The following is a 16,366-nucleotide window of genomic DNA, read 5'->3' as shown; positions in this document are numbered from 1 at the left end:
GCTTTAGCCAACATGGAAGGAAATCATGTGGATTCAACTGTAAAATTTACTGAGAAGGTGAAACTGGAATGCATATATCCAAAAAAAGCTGTAATAAATCACACATCCTGGATGAAACTTAATGTAACTCATAAAGAAAATCTAGCTGTCTTGCATCCAATCTATGGCATACATATCGAAGGCAAATACAATGGAAGACTTTATTTTGAGAATGCTTCAGGGAGGACAGATCCTTATCCTTCATCAAGAGCTCTTTGGAGTGTGTTGGTCTTTACCTTTGTTCTATTGTACCTTACCCAGATGGAGCTTGGGAAAAGGTAATAGAAATTATTCAGCCAGGTAAGTAAATCTCTCATTGTTTTTCAGATTTCTGATACAGGCAAACCAGAAATCCGTGCCAATTTAGGGAGTGTCTGGCACTGTAATTTATCTTTTCAATTATATAGCATGCAAAAAATCATTTATTTGGGGAAAGGAACTAGCATGACAGAAAAGAATTACATTACTTTGATTAAAGGTCATTTTAAGAGAAAGTAAATGGATGAGACGGAACTCGCAGCAGCAATGTATTACATAGCAGACTTCATATACTAATGGTCATTGCCATGGTGGTATTTCCATTGGGCCAAGGTTCTCAGCATTTCAGCAAGCTATAGGATCTCTCCAGAGGATGAAATTGCAATGGATGAACCTTGTAACTACACATGAAGGATACCATATTTTTGTTATTATGTTACATGGTGAGGGCATTCCTGGTCTGAAAATAGGATTGGGATTTTTTTTGGAAGCTCTTCTGTGCTTGCTTTTTTCAGGAACAAAATAACCATTTAGCAATGGTGTGGAAAAAAAAGCAAGGGAAGGAGGGAAGTTTAACTCGAGAAAAAAAAGACCTTTTCTTTAAAAGGAGACTTTTTGAAAGAAGGAAAAGGGAAGAAGGGGAGAAAAAGTTCCAGCTATGCCCAGGTACTTTCTGTGTAGCTGTCTATGTACTTTCCAAAGTGTCCGAAATTAACTGACCACTCAACTGATATGGTTTCTTTTCCAGCACTATCATTAAGAGGAGAAAAAGCCCTTTTCTAGTATTTTTCCATGTGTGCCTGTTCAGCATCAGTTAACTGACAACTCTGATGCAAATTACCAGGCTTCTCTGACAGGGGAGAAGATCGTTATGTAATATGATAGAACAGCCTTCAAAAGATAACTAGTTTTGCTTACTGGTTTGTTGATTTGATATTGTGAATGTAGAAAGAATCTCCCATTTTCCAGAGTGAAAATAGACGCCATTCAATATTTTATTGTATTTCTCAGTTAGGAAAGAATGAGTTGAAAGGAAAATTTAGTTCCTAGCATTTGAAAGACCAGAAGACAAAAATAACAGTTCTTTTCCTAGCGTGATCCTTCTGAGTCTTCATTTCAGTCTTATTTTATCTACACACTGCAATTTCAACGTTATAATGAAACAGTGAGCCTGACTCTTGTAGGAGATATCTAAACTTCAAAAATTCAAGGTAGATTGCTCCTGCCTGCACCACTGAAGGTTTTTGAAACTATTTTAGCCAGCACATTTGTTGATGGCACTGATGAAACAGAATCCCAATCTGTCTTCCAGTACCTGCTAGCTTTTTGTCAGTAAACATTGCCACTCATCAAATCAGAAATTAAGCCACACACAAATTATTGCCTTGACTTTGAAAAAAATAATTCTGCCTCTCCGGATTGTTTGGTTCAATAAGATAGTTTAGAATTTAAATTATTTTCTGCTGTGTCCCATGGTGGCATGGCCATACAATTCACAGTCATTCACATGTAGAGGTGGTGTCCTGCTAGTGAAAGCTGAACAGGGTCCCCCAAGGTAGGCTTGCAGCCCAAGTCAGAGTTCCTCAGCTGTGATTCCTTCAGTGCTGTCTCTGAATGCTTGTTTCACTTTGGTGTCTGTCTTGATTACATAAGGAATCACGTTACTGAAGTAGTATCTCCCTAGTTTGTTTTCCTCTGGCAGTCTACTTAGTGCACAGTATCATTGCAAATGTAGGCATTAGAGATATACATTTTGATTGCATTGAGGTAAGCCAAGATCTGGAAATTCAGGTTGCTGTTTACAAAAAGGAACAGGCAAACCAGATCTCTTAGTTGGTTCAGTCCAACCTGAGTTCTGGCAGTGCTGAGCCCTTATTCAAAGTGGGTTCACTTTCCGTAAAATACTAAAAGTCAGATGCAGTAGAGATCTGCAAGCTCATGTAGTCCTTTTCCTGGCCAAGGCAGTACTGATCTCAGCTATTTGTTCCTGAGTGTATTGGCCTTATGTTAATCTGAAGTGATGCAAGAAACAAGGCAATCACTTTCCCGTGGGATGTTACCCTCCAGTCAGATACTTTCATTAGGCAATCCACTCAGAGGTTTCAGCACACTGTAAAGCATGTAAAAAGTGGATCAGTTATCAGAGTTATGTTTTTTTTAAATGGTTTTGTGGGATTCAGTATTTTCGGTGTGTAGGATTTCTCTCTTGGTTTGAGCACACTAAAACAGAAACCAAAATCAACAGCAACCCCACAATTTTTCAAGTATATCAATTTAGTCCTACCACAGAGGGACATCATAATGTTGGATAGAAATTAATCCTTTTCCATTTAAAAAATCAAGATTTCTGAGAAAATCCTGTTCAGCTCCCAATAGATGTGTATAAACACAGTCTTTATAAACACTGATCTGAAAAGAATTAGACGTATCACCAGTGAAGACAAAACATTACAAATTCAATCTACACTGCAAATTATACATTATTAAAACCAGAGTTTTGAGAAGGTATTTATTTGTGTAGTAGTTATAGTAGAACTATTAAGTCAGGCTTTATCTTACTTTACTAGCACCTTCATCAGTAGTAAATATTTTAAACTGGATGACAGCTTGCTTCGATTAAATAAATAGTAAACTTCAAATTCACTTCCATGCAGCTGGTATTTTAGCTTGGTGCTGGCACTAGATATATAATTTTTCTTCTTTGTCTTCCAACCTGTAGAATTAAGAAACCGGTGTCCAGCTTTACAGTTTTTTTATTCTGCACCAGGGAAAGAGTATTGAGAAAGCTGAGTGTTAGTCTCATAATTTCACTGTACATAGATCTTGTTCTATAGGATTAATATACACAAATGGTTAAAGACCTGGAATACAAAGTGTTTCTTAAGGAATCTGCTATTCATTGGGATAAAGAAATCTGGCCAACATACTAGAAAGATCATTTTATAAAAAAAATATTTTTTTTTCAAATTTCACTCTTTTCTTTGGTTAGGATTTATAATTTATTGACTCCAAATAGACATTACTTTTTTAAAACATTAATTTGCCTACAGTACCCCAGACAAATAGCTAACTTACTGCAATATCCATTTCTTCTGTTTATAACACTTAATCAGAAAACATTTATTAGACTAATTCTTTCATTTTTAGCTAACTGCATATTCAACATGAAAATTCAGCTTGCTCTAGTAAAGTGGCACAGATGAAGTTAAGTTGATATTATTAAGATTTTTGTGTCTATAAAAACTAAAAGCTTGCTTATAATTTAATTTGTGCCACCAGGGCACTGAAAATCGTCAAGATTTATTTATACTGACCTGTTACTGTGGGACCCAGAGACATTTCTGCACCAACTTAAGCAGGTAAGTAATGCCATTGAGGAATCTGCAGCACATGCCTCAATGAAAGCTGGCAACAGAGCATAAATACAGAATATATGATTGACTTTCAGAATTTCTATTGAAAGAAAATAGCAGAAATAAATGAAAATAACGCCATACAGCATTATACTCATGATGGAGGTTCTTAACTAGATTGAAGTACAAGCTGAAATGTTCTTCACACAGCAATCATATCTGCTGGCAGTTAGATAAATTTGCATAAAGTATCTTGGATTAACTTTTGTTAGCTTGTGAAAGAATGGATGTTTCTGCACTCAAACTGTTCCAAGTTGGTGTAGTGCTTCATTCCTGGTAATCAACAGAGGTCATGAGTCTAATTCTGCTTTCCCATGTGCTTTGTATAATTTTTATAATTATGAATACAAAGTGAATACAATTGGTATGATTCTTATTTCATTTGCATAGTTCGAAGCCTCAAGTGCTGATGCTTAATGAGTAAATATTTCAAATAGTGTCTAACAGTGACAGTTGTGTCACTAGACCCAGGAGCTCAAGTGTTAACAAGACCCTGGTGCTACAAGATCAAGCAGTTGAAGAAGTTTGGGGATCATGACTTGCTTTTTTACACAAAAAACACAGAAAAAGGAGAAAGAAGTCAAGTATTTGAAAAGCATTAAGCATGGGTGGGTTTTTTTTTCAGCATTTCGACAGCATCCCTATTTATTTCCCTTTAAGTAAAGGTGTCTATAAATCAAAACTCCACTGTGGTTATACTCTTTCATATGTGATTAAAGATGCTGTTGAGTGAGTAAAAGATCACATCGGGTTTGCAATGTACGAGGTGGCAAAATAATACTGGATAAACTTTATTTAGGACTTCACTTAGTCTCTGGTCACGGAACAGCAGTTCACTCCACCATGGTCTGAGTGGGGTGAAGGCAATTCTGTTTCAATCAGGGACAAAATTAAAAATAAAATTAGAAAAAAAAAAAAGATTGATTGTGGGTAAGCAATGGCTGAGCTGTGATAAGGACCTGAGACCTCAGGAGACAGAGGAGGTTATAGCTCTCATTACAGAGGTCTTTTCTTGATGTGTTACCTTCATTGCATCCCTGGCAAATGGAAGACCCTAGAAATGATGATAAATCACCACTTATTTAATTTTTTTAATGTGCTTATTGTAATTATTTTATTCCTTTTGCCTTAAAATTTGGCTAAAGATTTCCTGTGACTGACATCTTTGAAACAGATGAGAAATAACTCTTGCAGACTGCACAGCGTTATTGGTGCTTTCTTTATTGGCAGTCACTGAAACATACTGACAGAAAAGCAGTAATACTAGGGATATTATATTGGAAACTTCACATGTTATGTAGCTACAGGATATTCCTACAAGTGGGTGCAGTGCTGAAATTTGTACCATGATTGCAGAGAACCTGAGACTGTGTTCCACCACTGTTACACATTGGCTAAGAACAGTCTGGTTGTCCCACAGGAAGATACTTGCCAGCTGGGGGAATCTGTTGCTTCTTGTTTCCTATAGTGTGAACATATATCCAAGAGTTTTCAGAACTGAGTTCAAGGGATTTTTTTCTCTTAGTGTTCCCACATTCTATGACTCACACATACTCCTGCACTAAGCGAATAAAATTCATACTTTCAGAGAAAACTCCTCATACATTTTTTGGTAATGTTTAAAGGTTATTTAGGAATCGTCTAGTTTTATTTCACTTTTCTTAATGAACAGTTTAAGGATGATCTGTAGTTTCTTATAAACAGTGCTTAGAGATGAATGTCTGAAGACTGAGAGTGCAGTATGAAATCTGAGGAGCAGAGAGTGAAGTCACTACTAATAGAAGAAGCATTAGAGCTGGAGTTGCCACGCGGGAATTGTTGATGGTTAAAAAGGTGTTATTTCATACATTTGCTGTTAGGAAGAGAAAGCAATTGAAGCTGCATGTGTTGTAATTTACTTTCAAGTGAAAGAGCACTGAGAGAGCAGTGTGCTCAGTCAGTCCATTGGGCAGGTACGTACAGAGTTGCGCATACAACTGTCATCCCAGGTGGCTGCTCAAAACACAGCACTCAGCCGCACTGTTTTGCCAGTTGCCAGCCACGTACCTAACAGCAGCAAAGCAGCCGCAGGAATTCTGCAATCTTTCTTTCTTTTCTTACAAACTTTTCCAAAGAAGTGTATACAGGGAAAGGATATGTTTCCAGTCTCTAGCACTCTGGAATGGATATTTGGGATGACTTTACAAAGGAATTGGAAGAGGCACTGGCAAAATTCCTTTTTTCTTCATACTGTATCCTTTGTCTTTTTCTGGTTTGTCCAGATCTTTGTTTACCTATGGCCACTTGAGACATGGATCCATTTGTTTACTTGATCCTTTTCCAGACCTGTCTTCAGTCCTTTGGTTCTTCTCTTTTCAGTTAAATCTGTCAGTACAACAGTTATTCAACCTTGAAGGGATTTTTTTTGAAGTTTGGATGAAGTATCAATCCACCGAAAGAGTTTAAGGAATTATTCTGGCCTCTTTATCATTTACTCAGACAGAAATTAAGGTCTGGTCCTGTCATCCTGCCATGCATATCTGCCTTTAAGTTCTTGGCCTGTTATTTTTCAGCCATTCTTGACCCATGGAGCATTATAATGAGCATATATCAACATGAAATGTTAAAAGAAGATCAACAGACAACAACTTGGTTAAAAATTTGATTCCCATTAATATCTGTATATCAAGATCTTAAGAGTTCTACAAATCTGAATGTGTATTTCTGTCTTGTTTCCAACCTGGCAAAATAAATTTTTGATAATTGACACTTAAAATATCTTCCAGGTCCCACACTTTGTAGAACGCAATGGGTTTAATTTAGGCTTCCTATACAGACACTACGTAAAATGTTTTTTTCTCTTGTACTCTCCTATCTGTGATGATGCACTATATACCATTACTACTTGGTTACATCATCTTTGTATTGTCATTGCCAAAAATGATAATCTTGCCCTTTTCTGTCTTTCCCTTATGAAAGTATGAGGCATTTCTTTGTCGGCTGCAGCTCAGTGCAATACTTTTCACATTACCAGACCCCTGTAATGAAGCCTCCTACGCAACTACAAACTACTTGCTGATTCATTCTGCCTTGAGACATACTGGTAAGTAAATCTGTCTGCATGTGCTTCACACATCCTCCCAAACCACCTTATTAATAGTCAGTTCTCTGGGCTGAATTGCATTAAAGTGTAGCAATCCCTGATTTAAGGGTTTTTAAGTTTCCATTGAAATGTATTATCAGAATATTGGTTATTTTAAATGTAACACAATCAGAGATGATTGAATGTAGGCAAAAACTTAGAAGCAAAGTAAATCAACTTCTAAAGAGCTTGGTGATGCAGAACTCAAGCAGTTAAACTTGGATCAACAATCTTAAAATACAACAAATTTACAATGCCAATTTAAATTAAAATATAAAATAAACTTAATTAGAGAGATCAGAAACTGATATTGTTACTATCATACACTATGTCTTTGCTACACATTTATAGAAAGTCAAAAGCCTTCAGCAGTGAAGAATTATGTGATATAGAAACTGTTTAAATGAAAACTGGCCTTTATGGCAGAGCAGTGTTGCATGTTTATCTACATAAAGAATGAATATAGTTAAAATTACCTGGAATTCTTTTGTTCTGTGTTTATTTGCCTTTCAAAACTGTTGAATTGTAACATGAGTTTCTGTATATTTTGAAACTTATCATTATTTCCTCAGGAGTTTTATTTCAGGTAGGTGTTAAAATAGTACTAGTTTGACTGAAAATTTCCCATGCTATGCTCTGAATAGAATGGGAAATATTCTTTTGATGTTTGTAGTGACTTTTACATCCATAATGTGAATTATGCAGAGTTGCATAATTGCTTAATTGTATTGATTTTTTTTTTTTTCTTTTTTTTTTTTTAATTCATGACTACATTTGTGTTTCTGTCAGTCAATGATGATGGACCATTTGCTCAGGGGATACATTTTGCTAGCAACTCTGAATAAGAGTGGAATTTCATTAATAGTGCATTTAAATGCCAGATATACCATGAAGTACTCCCATATTTTAAATAGAGTGATCAACCTCTTCTGTAATAGCAGAGACAGAGCTTTTCTATTCTTAGCTAGCGTGACGATATCCATGCCACTGAGCACTTACTTCTATATTAATGTTCTTCTGCCTGCCAAAAGCAGCACGTTGCATAGATTTTTTTCAAGTCCCTATTCACCTGAAATAGCTGGCTTTCTATTTATCTCTGTCTCAGTTTAGAATGTGATTCATAGGTCTACAGTGAAAAATTATCAGCACATGGAAGCAAAAACTAATCCTGTGGGATCTTCATTCTTGGGCTCTTAGACTGAGCTCCCCAGAGCAAGAACTATCTCTGTATCTTAAACAGTGTCAACCACACTGTCAGCACCTAATTAGAAAACAAGAGGATGGAGGAAGTGAAGCTGCCTTTTTCACACCTCTGTTGTGATTATCGACCTGCTAAATGCTGCTTTTCTTACTTTTTATATTCTGTGGTGAACTAAGTATTGCATACCCCTTCAGTAAAAAAGGCTAGGGAAAGAACCAAACCAGCCCTGTTGGGAGTAGAGCAGCTATCTCCTCTTCCTTTATGAAGGAAAATTTTAGATCAAAAGGAATTATAGAATTGTGGAAAAGCCAGGCTGGAAGAGACATTCCAAATCATCTCATCCATCTCTGTGTTTTAAGGCAGCGTGAGTGTATCTGTATCATCCCTAACTGATTCCTATGTTGAAAATGCATGCATAATATTTTTGTGTAGTCATTTTAGCACTTAACCAGCTGTACAAGGAGATTTTTTCACCCTGCATTATATTTAACCTAGATATCTCTTGTTTAATACTGAGTTTATTCACTGTAGTCCTTCCCGCCTCATGCTGGCAGCCTTCAGTCATCCCTCAGTACTACTAAAGAAACAGTTCTTTAAACTTTTCTTCTTAGTTCATGATTCTAATTTTCATCATTCTTGTTCTCATCAGAATTTTATCAGAATAAGGTTTGTTTATAACTTTATTAAAATAAGATACATAAAATGAAACGCATGTTCCGTCTTACCATTGCTAAATGAAGCAGAATAATACCACTTTTGTCTTCTATATGACTCTCTGTTAACATTCATGAGAAAATCTGTCTTTGGGAAACAATATGATGATATTTTTATTTTCATTTGTCTGACAATCAGAGCATCCAAATCCTTTTATTTAGCACTGGGGATTTCTTGGGTTCCCCACCACCACCACCTTCCCCCGCCTTTTCTTCATCTTGCTCCTTACCATTTTGAATGTTCAGTTGTTACTAAGAATAATGATGCTGTTATGTACTCTGGGTTACTTTGTTTGCATCAGAATATGCTATGTTAAGGAAAAAAATTGTAACATTCAGTACCCATGAGGACTGCTGTGTTTTTCCCAAAGTAAGATGAAATTAGAAGGGTTGTTTTACATGTTCGCTATAAACATTGTTTGATGAACATGCATGAAGTGTCAGGGGGATATGATAGCTATTAACTGACTTGCTGTTGTGTGATAATTTGGAGATAACTCTCACTTCTCATTTGTTCATCTGCTGACCCAGCCTGCTGTCTGGGGAGATTTGCTGCTTGCCAGGGTAAACTCTAGGATGCTGCAGAGAGGTTTGCCCAGTCCTCCCCTTCATAATCCCTGCTGCTTTTCCACACATACACCAAAAAGGAGTCCAGGAGAGACCTGGAATACATCAGGTGTGACTATATGGTGCTGAGCGTGGTGGTCAAGGACATGGGTGGCTTAGGTGGTGTCTCTTTGATCCTGCTGAAGAAAGGAAAAGCCCTGGGAAGAGGGGGCAGATACTGTCAGGACCCAGTTGCATGGCTGCTGTCAACAACAAGGTGTTACCTTTTATCACCATGGACCTTTTTTGATGATCAAAGACTGCTAGGAAGAGACAGGATCCACCTGAGCAAGGGGGGAAAAGCATCCTTGCCAGCAGGCTGGTGAGGGGAGCTTTAACAGGAAAGTGAGATGACAACCCACCAGTGAGGAAGCGGACTGGGCTGTCAAGCAAATGGTGTGGGATTATGTGGGCAGGAAACACCTTGAAAACAATGAATCAGGGCACAAGGGTGACCATTCCAAGTATGTCCACACAAACAAGGAAATGCTGAGGGAACACATCATGGGGAATATACCTTTCCTGGGAAACAAGTACTTAGATCTCTGTGTTCAGTTGCAGGGCTACAAGCTCATTGGGACCACAGAGACACGGTGGAATGGCTCACATGACTGGAATGCTGCAGTGGCTGATACAGGATCTTTCAGAAGGACAAGCTGGAACAGTAGAGAGGGAGAGTTGCTCTTTATGTGAAAGAACAGTGGGAATGTGAGGTCTGCCTAGGGATGGATGATGAGCCAGCTGAGAACTCATGGATCAGGACTTGCAGGCAGATCAGCATAGGTGATGTTGTGGTGTGTGTCTGCTGCTGACTGCTTGATCAGCGTGATCAGGCCTGATACAGATGAAGCCTCCATCAGACAACTGGAACAAGCTTCACATTCTGTGGTCCTCATGGGAGAGTTCAACCACCTGGTACCTGTAGAGTAGAAACACAGCAGGGCACAAACAATCTGGTAGGTTTCTGGCATGCATTGATGGTAACTACCTCACTCAGGTGATTAAGCAGCTGAAGAGAGGAGGCACTCCGCTCAGCTTCAGACTTACAGAGAAGGAAGAACATGTTGGGTTTGTAAAGATCAGGGGCAACCCTGATTGCAGTAGAGTTCATGGTCCCAAGAGAAAGGGATAAAAGCAAAAAAAGTAGGATCACAGCCCTGGGCTTCAGAAGAGCAGACTTTGACCCATTCAGAGATCTTGGAAGAATCCCAAGAGTGATGGAGAAAAGATTTTCAAGGAAAACCTACTTCTATACGGTCCACCCAGACAAGTAGGAAATCAAGCAAAAATGTCAGACGGTCTGTACAGATGAACAAGAAGCTCCTGACCAAACTGAAACATAAAACAGAAGCATAGACATGGTGGAAGCAGGGGCAATTGACCTGGGAGGAACCTTAAATCTAGTGGGTTAAAAAACATTTTTGAGGGGCATGTAGTCCCTGACCTCTATAACCCAAATATATTTTGTCATCTCAGCTACTCCTTCTTAATTCTATGCCACTGCACCCACCACTGGGAAATTCAGCTTAACTGAAATATTGTATCATCTCTAGTATCAACCATAATTTCTGTGACATCCAGTAGTTAAATCCAAATTCAAGAGTTTTGTAAGTTTGTTTTTTGTTTCTCAAAGTGTAAATGTGATTGATAAAGTTTTGAGATAATGGACTTTAGAAATCATTACACAATACAATTGCAGTGGAAACTGGAAAGCACACAGTGACAGCTTCAAAATTAAGGAGATAGTATTAATTTATCCAGGACAGACTGAATATTATTTTATTTGGGGAAATACATGTTAGGTTATGAAATGAACAGAGGTAGGTAAAAAACAGAGGGTAAAAGGAATTACAGATTCAGACCGTTAAAATTCCAAATACTTTAAAGGAAATCACTAAGAGGTGATTAATATTTTAAGTTCTGAAATTTTCCCATCTGCAGAACCTCTTTCTGCTGCTTATATTTGTAATGATGAACCTTTCTTTCAGCTGTCCCGTCAGACAGGAATATAATTTATAACTTAATAAGGACAAAAATAAATGGAAAAGAAAGAACCAGTAAAAAATACTGATGATATATTGATTTCTTCCATTTTCTTACCTGGTACCAAGCTTCACAACAGGCTTATTTTGAAACAAACTGTATTTTCCCTTCCTTTTCAATATATTCTCAGTCCATAAAACAATCCATTAAAAGCAATAACTAGGATCTGAGATGCAGGGCAGCAGTTCCCCACAGTGCATCCTCATGCTGCACTCCTGGGCATTAAAATACTTCCAGGGCTGGGCAGCTTGGATGAGTACCCTGTCCATTGCTTTGGCACCCTTGGCTTTCCCTCCTGAGGAACATTGGTTCAAATAGTTGTCCTTAAGAGCCAGTTTGATTTTTCACACTCTTTCCCTTCCCCTCTCCCCTGACTTTTTTCTTCTGTGTGGCTTAAAGCATGATATCATCTGCTCTGCCTGAAGTCTGACCCTCAGGAGCCTCACGGAAGATATGAGCAGGCAGGCACAAACACACACACATGCCTGCGTGCTGTGACATACAGTTGCCCAATATAGTATATACCTTCATCCACTGTAAGACAATATGGGTCATTAACAGTAAGTGAAGGTTGAGCACAATATCCTGTGTCACTCCTGTCTGTTCATTGAACTCTTATTGCTGGTAAATTCCCTTCATCATGAACTGATGAAATTCCTGGAGAGAATAAAATCTGAAATTCTGACCCATCTTATCTTCAAGACTTTCCTACAGATGAATCCTGGTGTAGTGCATTATATGCTTTTATCAGATGATTTCTTCCCCAACAACCAAATCCTCCTTGCTGGAAGTTTATGAATGTTTATACCTGAAGAGAGGATGATTTTCTCACCCTGTTAGCACTGTACTTTATCTCTCCCTCTCTTTGGCTTCTTTATTTTTTCTTTATTTTCCCTTTCCTTGCACTCTAGGTAAGTAAAGTTCAGATTAAAAGAGTAAAATAACAACAGAGAGTAATGGAATATATGTAAACAAACTGGAATTGGCAGGTGAATTACAATTGTGTACTAAGTGTTTATAAGATCATGCAGAATTAATAATCGGTTTAGAAAGATTCAACTAATTGTCACCATATAATTTAATATATATTTAAAGGGATGTTTTAAGGATATAGGAGTATAAATACTTTCATTTTAACTTTTAGGATCCAAATAGTTGCTATTAGAAAAAGAACATTCTTTTCAAACACAGCACTACTGCTGATTTCTGAGTCTGATTGTAGAATTGGTATCAGTAGCTCATTAGAAATTAAGATCTTTGCTGTTTGATAGATATACATCTATGTTTCTCTATTTCATCCAAAAAAGGGCAAAAAAATTTTTATAGTAACTCGAAAAATTTATGTGCTATGTACTAATATAATTGGAAGACGTCAATTTAGGAGCTAAGTATAATTCCATATTTAGCCTATTCAGGAAATGTGATGTGTTTTCTCAACTGAAAGTTGATTTCCTTGGTGAAAACAAGAGCCCTGGAGAAAGTTCATCTTCATAAAATTTTAAACCTCCTTTTCATCTGCAATTTGATTTGTCACTTTTATTTATTATCTATATTATATAATAATATTTATTATTATATTATATCTTATCTTATAATAAATAATATTTAACATAAGGAGAAGAATATTGTGATGCAGAGCTTCAGCAAACTTAGTGGAACCTGGGAACTTGCCTCTGCTGTAGAGCAAAGTAATCTTCGCAGTTTTGACAAATCTGCCAAGGTCATTAGTTATTTCTGATGGAGAGCATTACTTCCTAAGGGTAGCTACTTTGAAGGTAGCTCTGTAAACATCAATTTGAGCCGTATGAGTTTGTCCTGACCTTGTATCTGGGAGCACATGGAAAAAGTCTGTGTGCTGGGATGGGTGAGGATAGGGTGTGACTCCCCATGTTTGGTGCTTGGCAGTGTGTGCACTTTCCTGCAGCAGCTGATGTAACTCTTTTTGTATAAAACCTGCTCAGGGAGTGTTTAACCTCTGCTAAGCCTTAAGCCTGAACAGAGATGCAGAAACATGCCAAGCCAGAACAGCGTTTCAATGCATCTTATTTTACTGTGCTGAATTTTACCTTTCTGAAGTTGCAGAACTGACTGTGGTTTTCTTTGCATACGGTTTTAAACCGGGAGGAATGCATGAGGTTTATGTGTAGTTCAGAGTGAAACTCTGGGGCCTCGTATGAAATAAATCTGGGACTAGTGAAATTTGCAGCAAACGGTAATTAAAATATCATAGGTACTGATTTTAAAAATGAACATACTAGCTGAAAACAAGTACAGGTATCTAAGCAACTTTCCTCTGAGGAAAAAAAACCCAACTCATCCCATCAAAGGTCAAAAGAACAAAACAAAACAACAACAAGAAAAATGGGTAGGACAGGAACCCAAAAGTAGAAAATCTGAAAAACCCTAGCCAAAAGAATGGGGACAAAACTTTTACATAACATTTGACTTTTAATTTCTAGTAGCAAGGGTAGAAGGGAAAAAAAAATTACACATTTTATTTTTCCTCCAAAAAGAATATCTTAACTTCAACAGTTTCCCTGCTGCAGAAATTGGGTTTGATCCTTTAAATCCTGGAAAGCTGGTTTACACTCTGTTATACCTCTATATTTCTGAGATTTACTTTCCAAGAAGAATATTGAAAGATTATGTTTTTTAAAAAAATATGAAGGCTTATATTTTTTCTCTTGTAAATATCTAATAGCAAATAGAAATATGTATAGCTGCAAAATATGATGAGATAACATCGTGCCAAAAGAGATGCTGGGAGGATATCACACACCGAGCACTTTACTAAGCAGAGGCAAATGTACCTACCGTGAGTGCTGTCACCTGCTCTAACCTTCTGTCCAGGAGGCAAGATGACATAGCCATGACAGGGGCAGCAGACAGCAGTGGCAGTGGCTGGAATGAGCAGCGGGCAGGGAAAGTCTACTTGCAATGATAATTTTTTTTTAGCATTTCTGAAATATTCACACATGGTTTGTCACCTTGATTTGTGCATATGCAGAGGTGACAGTATGTGGGCGTGCTTTTTTCCCATAGAATTATTTCTCAGAGCAGGAGGTTCTCATCCCACGTGTACCAAGCTGAAAGCAAAGCAACTCTGTTCAGAAAGGTGCTAAATAAAGTTGAACAGAGGAGAGGGAGGATGAAAGAACTATGCTGATGCCAGTATGAAAATAAAATGGGACAATGGCAGAAAACAAAAGCCTGAAACACTTTAGTGTACTTGGAAGATTTAATTAGAACTATGTAGGCCTAAGCCTCCACTGCTTGTGCTTTACATAATCAAGTTGTACAAGGTATCATACTGTCAGATAAAATACACATGCAAAGGAAAAAAATAAAATGTGTTGTGATGTCTGTGTTTGAAATTGGTTGTGACAGAATGAACAGCGGTCAAGAATCTCAAAACTTTCTAGTTTAATGTGGCTGTTCGTACATAGTTCTCAATACTAAAATATTGTTTATTATTTTTATACCAGCAAATCACATAAATATATCAAAATTTGTACCTGGAAATTCTCCACTGAAGTTGCAAGGCAACCTCAGCTTTATAATTGCATATAACTGTACCTATTAGAGTATATTAGACTATGTTGTAATATTATATATTATCAGAAACTGGGATCTAGTGTTTGGCAAATATAACATACAAAGTTAACTAAAATTATAAGACAGAAGGAATTTCATGATTTTGGTGGAAAACTTTATATCTGTTTGTTCACAGTTCACCATATGTGTAACGTACTTTTTTCTAGCAAATATACAGCAGAGCTGCAGGGAAGAAGGCTAGCTGTTATACCATCCTGGCTGGCTGCCCTTTGGGTCATGCGGCAATCATCTGGAAGGTGGGAGGTAGCATCATCATACACATAATTTCCCTAATAAACACATTTAGGTGGAAAAAACATCTGGAGTTCAGGGTAGCATTGGCATGAAATGAATAGGACAGCAAGGATGGGCCCAGGAGCCAACGGGGAGACTTCAACGCTCCTTAAGGAGAATGTGGGTAGCAGCTGGGCTTGCTCATAGCAGAAGACAGCAAAGACTGCAATGAAGAAGACAAGACTTCTCAGGGACGAATATGTGGTTTATTGTAAAGCAGGCAGTTGCTGGTCTGAAAAGAGGCACAGATGGAAAGGATCTGACCTCTAAGAATATGACGTACAAGAGAGAGAACTGGTTTTAATCACCTTTTCATTTACCCCTCTTCGCTAGCAGATCTGAATCTGAAACTGTGCATCTGAATCTGACATGAAGAAAAAAATTACTCATTCTAGTGTAGTGACTTTTGAGGGACTGCATTTCAAGACATATTTTGCAAGTGTATAGTCCCACCATAGTAGTCATTTAGTCTAATTCAAATACCACTTAGACTTCCATAAGCAAATTCTTGCTGGAACTAGCACAGTATCTTAAATGATTATCCAGCCTTGTCAGCCATCTACAGTAATAGAAATTTAGCTGTCTTTGGCAAGCTGTCCAAGAAGTTAATTAGCTTCACTTTGTTGTACCTTCTGTTTAGTAAATTTATCTCTTTCCTGTCCTTGTCTGTCATTAACTTTCTGTCTCCTTGATTGCAGTCTACATAGATCTTCAAGTTCTTCATTAATTTTTTTTTTAGGCAAACTCACTAGACACAGTTCCTTTTGTCTTTCAGCATTTTAATGTTTTAATCATACTTCTGGTCTCCAAAGGCAGAGAGAATGTAGTTTTTCTGTGCTGTGCTCCATTGATAAAAAATCGGAGACTAGACTTTTTCATTTAGCATTTCATAGAGACTGCACAAGTCTCAGAGATCACAAACTTCCACAGTGAAGTCTCTATCCTGTCAACATGAATGGAATCACTTTTTCCTAGATTTAGGGTAGTATACTTGCCCACATGAAAGCCTACTACTCTTTGCACCCAGCTTAGGAGGTGAGCTAGGCCACCCTGTGCTAATGATTTCTCCAGTATCTATGATTTT

At 37.5% G+C, this 16,366-nt stretch overlaps 1 protein-coding gene across 1 annotated transcript in view; it reads left to right on the top strand.

The window, feature by feature from the left end:
* Window positions 1-3: 3 nt before the first annotated feature.
* The window catches only part of CD226 (CD226 molecule), a gene marked incomplete at its 5' end in the record, with an annotated part of 29,503 nt that continues 13,140 nt past the window's right edge, over window positions 4-16,366 (top strand). Inside the window, 2 exon segments of the mRNA XM_080380627.1 lie at window positions 4-214; window positions 217-339. Of these exon segments, the coding sequence (XP_080236753.1) occupies window positions 4-214; window positions 217-339 (334 nt within the window).

This window comes from Falco punctatus (genome assembly GCF_963210335.1).
Source record: "Falco punctatus genome assembly, chromosome: 3".
Classification (NCBI taxonomy): domain Eukaryota; kingdom Metazoa; phylum Chordata; class Aves; order Falconiformes; family Falconidae; genus Falco; species Falco punctatus.
Note: the sequence above shows the minus strand (reverse complement) of the source record. Positions and strands in the feature narration are given on the sequence as shown.